This window comes from Pygocentrus nattereri, chromosome 9 (assembly GCF_015220715.1).
Source record: "Pygocentrus nattereri isolate fPygNat1 chromosome 9, fPygNat1.pri, whole genome shotgun sequence".
Classification (NCBI taxonomy): Eukaryota; Metazoa; Chordata; class Actinopteri; order Characiformes; family Serrasalmidae; genus Pygocentrus; species Pygocentrus nattereri.
The window spans coordinates 26,244,804-26,251,445 of NC_051219.1; the positions used below are offsets into that span (position 1 = coordinate 26,244,804).

The 6,642-nt window shown below is 41.9% G+C and overlaps 1 protein-coding gene across 1 annotated transcript; it reads right to left on the minus strand.

The window, feature by feature from the left end:
- Positions 1-868: 868 nt before the first annotated feature.
- On the minus strand, positions 869-6,329 carry snai1b (snail family zinc finger 1b). The gene is made up of 3 exons (XM_017698211.1): positions 6,024-6,329; positions 4,415-4,951; positions 869-2,764 (listed from the first exon to the last, which is right to left on the minus strand). The coding sequence occupies exons 1-3, from the start codon at positions 6,097-6,099 to the stop codon at positions 2,583-2,585; spliced, it is 795 nt and encodes a 264-aa protein (XP_017553700.1). The 5' UTR covers positions 6,100-6,329; the 3' UTR covers positions 869-2,582.
- Between the last annotated feature and the right edge of the window lie 313 nt (positions 6,330-6,642).

A 6,642-nucleotide genomic window follows, 5' to 3' on the forward strand; every position in this document is an offset into this window, starting at 1 on the left:
TTCGGGCTAGTGTTTTTGGGTTGTACTCAAAATGAATAAGACAATAAGATTGTCACTACCTAAACATTTGCTAGTGTTGTGATTGTTTTGTAAATGACAAAATGGAATAAATTAATTCAGTCATTTATTTTAATAAAATAATCATAATTAAACTACAGGGTCACTCAAAGTCCAAGATCAGTTAAAAGTCCCAAACTGTTCATTACAGTAACTGTGTATTAAAATGTGTGTAACTAAAATGTGTGTGTAATGTCTGTAAAATGTATGTAACTTATTTACGATTAGCATACAAATCATGACATTTGACCTGCGTCCCCAAAATTTGAATATGCCTATATGACATCAGAGTTGACAAAAGCAGCCCTTGTGACAGATTAATGTCTGTTGGAACAAGTCTTTAGAAATGTCTATGAAGCTTTGTGTCAGCTGTCATGAAGAGCTTACATAGCCTTATGAACCTTACTCTTTGTATTGTCTATATAAGCACCAAACTCATGAAGACAAATCCCTCATACACACAAGCGAACTTGATTCTGGGTCAAGTCTTTTTTTCTTGTCCCTCTCCCCCTGGCCCAATTCCATTTTCTCTTTCAGTGCAGTAGTGTCTCTCTCTCTTTTTTTTCTATCTCTCTGGCCATCTGTGGCTCATCCAAGTGTTAGCCACCCTGTGTTATTACTGCTATGTTAGCGCTCAGGTTAGCCACAGCCAAGAGCATGACAGGTGTGTGCAGGTGCTCCATCTATCCGTCATTCGACACGTCTTTTACTCATGCACACGCTGCGCCACGTCTGCTGAGAAAGCTTTACAGCACACACCATCAGTCCCTTTCATCAGCCTTTACTCATACCACACAGTGAACAGACGCTCTTTCTTATCCAAACATAAATTAGTTTATTGAAAAAACACTTTGGTTGACTGTACAAAAGTCTGGAGATATACAATGGACCCAAAAAGTAAAAACAGAACAAAACAAAAAAGTGATTGCATAGCGTTTCTGTGAGAAGGTCACTGTATAAATACATGTGGTTCATGCACAGGCAGGTTCATACGTCACTATGGCTTGCAGGATAATGTCCACAATCTTCCACCTTTTTGCAGTATTTTAAGGCAAAACATTTTTTCTTTAAAATGAAGTTTGTGGCACCATTCTTTGGTTTAGCAACATGCTGCAGTGTCCTTTTGTAGAGAAGAAAGGTTAGCCCTACTGCTGTTTTACAACAACTTTGCTTGATTGAAATGTCAAACATGTATGTAAAATGTATGTAAACAAATGGGATAAAATTCAGAGGATGTAGTATGTTTCATACATTTCAGTAAATGCAAACCACTAGTATTTATTTTCAATGGTGTGCTTTGGAGAACTTTAGTGCACAGACAAAATGAAGCCAAAATTGTTTTTTTATTATGTTTAAAAAAGGTTTCAGACACTCACCAGCCTGCAATATACTTCTACAATACAAACATTTGGAAATAAAGGAATCGGGGTGAGGCTCTGCTATTAAGGCCATTATGCAGCGAATGTGACGCTAATAAACATCATGAAAATACAGAATATTCTAATTTAACATCACGTTACAAAGACTTCTTGGGAATTTTGCTGTTTGCTAACACCATCTGTGATAAAGCAGACTAAGCAGTGCTGGGATGCAACCAAACTGTCATTTTGGCTGCCAACAACAGCAGAGATAATTGGTAGAGTGAGTTTGTGTTTGTTCTGCAGAATATGAAACAGAAAAATAAAAAGATGTTGGTTGAAAGAAACTGTGTTTGGTGTGCAAGATATCACCAGTTATATATATGGTGTCCGTATAAATCACACTCGGTGTATAAAGGCCTTTACTCTAAAGATGCATTTAAATGCCTCCATCATTTCCATGTGAATAAAATATATATAACTATCACTTTGAAATTGAATCAAATGTGGCAGTAAAGGTAATGACAGTATATATTTTTATTCATGTAGAAATGATGCGCACATTCTGAATCAAGTAAATTCAATGCATTACTTTTTTCCCGCATACAGTCTAGTTAGACACCAACTGACATTTCCAGTATCAGATTGCCTTTGCTGGTGCAAGACTGGAAGTGTGAAAAAGGCTTCCGTGGCTGAGGCATCTGTCCTCAGGCCCGGTGCTCAGGCAGCTGTCTCAATATATCGCTGCAAAGTGTGGTGAGAGATGACCCTCCACCCCCACACACTCTCCAGCAGCTGCCCGTGTGAGGGCCGGACCAGCCGGCACCAATGGGCATCTTGGGAATGAGCAACTGGAGGAAAAAAACCCAGCAGGCACCGAACTGGGTTAGGAAAACATTCTTCAGCGTCCGTACGACGCACACTGCCTCTTTGTGAGAGTGCAAGTTCAGGCTGAAAACCAGCAGAAGGCAAAATATATCATATCTCTGCTAGGAAGGTAAAAGTAAGGCACTTTGAGACTGAACTTCAAAAAACCCCACAAAACTTCAGTTCATTCTTGAATTGCTTGGCCCCCTAAAGTTGCCTCCTTGCACCAGGTTAGGCTGAGATCATTACCCACACTCAGTCAGTGGAGAGGTGGCTGTAAATGACTTTGAAGCGTGTGGGCTAGGCGGTCGGGCAGCAGCTGGAGACCGTGTGTTTGTGCAGGAGGGACATGCGGCTGAAGGTGCGAGAGCAGGTGCCACACTGATACTTCTTCACCTCGGAGTGGGTCTGCAGATGCGCTCTAAGGTTTGAGCGGTCAGCAAATGCCCGGTTGCAGTGAGGACAGGAAAACGGACGCTCGCCTGGAGAGAGAAAATGAAATACAGTTGGTTAGCCTCTTAAAATGTACCAATGTTATCGTCTCAAGCTCCCTCTTAAAGCTCCTGCACAGAAAACTATTGCATGATATGTGTGTAGATATGTTGCTTGAAACCTGAGACATATTTTACATATACAAGATAAAATACATTTAGGACATTACAAGGCAAAATAGTCCACCGGGTAAACATATTTCTTTAAATTTATGACTATTTTACCATTAATACTACATTAACATATTAAAATCATTCACACACATACAAATGTTCACTGGTAGTTTCTGACAATAAATGACAGTAAATAAACCATTTCACATCAGCGCTCTCTGGTTGACTTAGTTTTGACTGTTGAACCATTGAATTATACAGACATTTTACAAAATTGGTGGGATTCCCTTAAAAACACACTATGAAGTAACAATGCGAATTACTTATTAACTACAGTGCTAACTAATATGTTGTTTTGAGTGAAGAATTTCACTTTAAGGCCCTACAGGGTTTAAGGTGTTAAGATAAAACGTGTTATCTTTGTTCTAAGATGCATTTGGTCAAGCAAGGATATCATCAAGCTTTTCGGTTTCTCTGTGTACTTTTTTCATCACTTTGCCTACAGCTGTTTGCACTAGATAAGCCACTCTGGATACGAGCGTCTGCCAAATGATTAAATGTTCTCAGATCTGTTTTCTGTCATCAACTATACAAGCTAAGACCTGTGCAGTTGTAGCAACAGCAATCAAGATGCAGGCATCTAACTCCAGTCACCACAGTTCAATCTCTCCAGTTTAACATTATAACATTGCCTCTGGTTATCCAATTTCCAAGTTGCACTGCTCTACTAAGGCAAATGTAGTGACTAGCCACTAACAGAGCCACCAACCATTTCTACAAAACTAACTATAATGCTAATTACTGCCAAATGGTAGCTACCACTTTTCTTTTCACTCCTTTGCCTATGCAAAGAAAATATAATGGTGCCAATGTGTCAAATGAAGCATTTGTAGGCTCTCATTCGCTCTGCCTACAAGTTAGAGGTACTTCTCTAGGGGTAAATATGGCCAAAAGGCTAGGCAGCATGTGTTAGGCAATGCTAATCATAATGCTAATTTCTGTTGATTCCATTTGACCATTTCACACCCTTCCCAAAGTTGGAGTCACTCATCACAGTGTGAGAAAATGTAACCATGGTCTGCCACAGGTTGTAAAAAAGCAAAGTAGCATGATTGAGCTGATGCTAAGTGTTATGCTAATTATTGCTAATTGATGACAGTTAGCTTTCCTTTGACTTTTTCACACCGTGATGTCTCTCTGCCCAAAATCAGAGCCATCAGGGTGTGGAGAAGGTCTTGCCACAGGTTGTACAAGCGCAGTGGAGGCTAATTCTAATGCTAATCACTGCTAGCTGGTGGCTGATTGCCTGCATATTTGATTAGAGAGCTTCACATGCCATTCAATTTGCTACTACCTTTGTTCTTCCTGTTCTTTTAGAGTCACTTAACAGTGTAACCAGGCCTTGCCACAGACACAAATGCTAATTATAATGTTAATTACTGATAGTTGGTGGCTGAAGGACTCAATAAGAGATCTTTCCATTTGCTACCACTTTACTTTTACTATTTTATTCACTGAGTCACTTACCAGTATGTGTGCGAATGTGGCCTCTTAGCAGCCAGGGTCTGGAGAAGGCCTTTCCACAGGTGGTGCAAACGCAGGGCAGCGTGTGTGAGCGGATGTGCATCTTCAGGGCCCCCAGACTGTTGTACTCTTTGGGGCAGTGTTTGCAGCGGAAGGCCGCTCTGGAAGCAGTGTTTTCAGCCGCGTTTAGCCCAGCGTCCACTCCGGCGCTGCAGTGGGTCAGCTGGTGGCGGGACAGGGCTGCAGGGCTGCTGCAGGTTTTCCCACACTGAGCACAGTGGAAGCGGTCAGCAGGGTCTGGGCTGGGGGGGTCAGAAGTACGGCCTTCGTCCTCTTCTCCAGAGCTGGATGGAGAGCTGAGGTCTAGGGGTCCGGGGATGGGGGAGGGAGGGGTGGTGGGGGAGGCTGGAGTGAAGGAAATGGGCAAGGTGGCGGTGGCCCACACAAGAGTCGGTGTGTAAGTGGACGCTAGAGAGCCGTCTACTTTAGTGGGGAGTTCAGCAAGAGGGTAATGCTCAGGTATGAAGGCAGAGAATGGGCCTGGATGCAGATGGAGAAAGAGAGCCATTAATTGTAGTAATAATACTATTATAACAGCAATATTATACAGGTCAAACAACACTACACGGGTCAACATGAATGCAATGCATATAACAATAGCAGAAAAGCGATTGACAGAAAGCCCCTAAATAACAAAAAATGAACTCTATGACTACATTTATTTATTTATTTAACTGCATCCTAACTGTCCCAGTATTGTCAGATTTAGCATAAAACGCAATATAAAAACCATCATAAACTTACTGACCATCACAAACATGACAGTCTGACACAGAAAAAGAGAGAGGGAGAAGGAAAGCAAGAGTCAGGTGGCTGTTCACTAAGGCCTAATCCACTTAGATGGTTAAGTTGTTTTGATGCTCGAGTGTCATATTACAGTCCAGTGGTCGATTTGCCACAAAGAAAGCCAGTCAGGACAGTTGTATTTGATTATTGCATCTATCCACAAAGCCGTGGGGGGTTTGGATGATAGCTGCAGGGCCCTCAGCATAAAGTTCCAATACCATTGACATATTTGACCTTGCCTTTTTAAAACGGAAAATTGGACATGACCAACGTGAATTAGATTAGCTTGTCTATTGTGCGTGCTTCTGGCTGCACACCAACTATGGGGTAATAGGACTTATTTCCACCACTTATTGACACAAGACTGCAGCACTAAGTGCTAAACTAGATTCATGAGGATGTAATTTGTAGCCTAGAACAGCCACAAGTGGAAATGAGGTTCCATTGGGGGAAGCTCAAAACTGCTTGGTTTGGATGTTAGTTACTCTCCTCAAGAATTCACACGTCTACAGCACTAATAAAAAAAGTCACTGATGAAAAAAGAAACAGTTACTTGCTGATCTGGTTGTGCAAAGCAAATTTCCAACATGCAAATTCATCTGGATTTAGTATATTGCAGTTTCAAGGACTTCAAAAGACTTTATACAGACATTACTCCACTGGTATGAATTTAGAAATTGCTTTAAACCACAACCAAGCCAATGCAAATCCAGAAAAAAAAACAACTTCAACGAGCTTGCAGATGTGGAAAGAAGTTCAGACTCACCATTCTGGCTCTCCAGCTCGCTGTAGTTTGGTTTCTTGTTGGTGAAATACTTCTTGACCAGGAATGAACGAGGCATTTTGGAAACAAGCTTGATCCCGTTATTCTCCTGCACAGCCTGAACCCCAGTGCAGTCTGCCTTGACTGCTAAAATCTCAGTGGAGGAGCAGTTGGAACCTTCAGGACCTTTGTGGAGGTTGAAGATAAACCAGAAAAGGCTAGTTAGAAGAAGAGAGAAGTGTCTTTTGGGTGTATCCTGTATCCAAAGCAGCTGGAATGACTGACTGAAGTACAACCATTGAGCTCACTTTAGTCCCTACATATAGCAGGGCAGGGGTGGGAGGGGTTGGGGTAGGAGGGATTTGGGGTGGAAAAGGGGCAAGTGGGCGTTTTTTTGGGGGTGGGAGGGATTGTGGGGGCGGGTGGGGGCTGGATAATGTTGACCCCCTCACCCTGCAGGTGCCCTGGGGAAACTCTGCTAGTGGCTTATTGATCCCTCATGAGCCCAAATCTCATTAATAGTTGATAATTAGCCCACTTTAAGAACATTCCAACAGAGATTATGCTAATTATGATCATTATAGATGATGAGATCTAAACTGTGACCTGCCTTTGCCGAAAT

Bases quoted from the DNA above. Each gene is read 5' to 3' on its own strand.
- snai1b (XM_017698211.1), bottom strand. From the start codon at position 6,099: ATGCCTCGTTCATTCCTGGTCAAGAAGTATTTCACCAACAAGAAACCA. The intron at 4,952-6,023 runs GTGAGTCTGAAC...ATCTGCATCCAG, and splicing joins CGAGCTGGAGAGCCAGAATG to GCCCATTCTCTGCCTTCATA. The intron at 2,765-4,414 runs GTAAGTGACTCA...TTCTCTCTCCAG, and splicing joins CCACATTCGCACACATACTG to GCGAGCGTCCGTTTTCCTGT.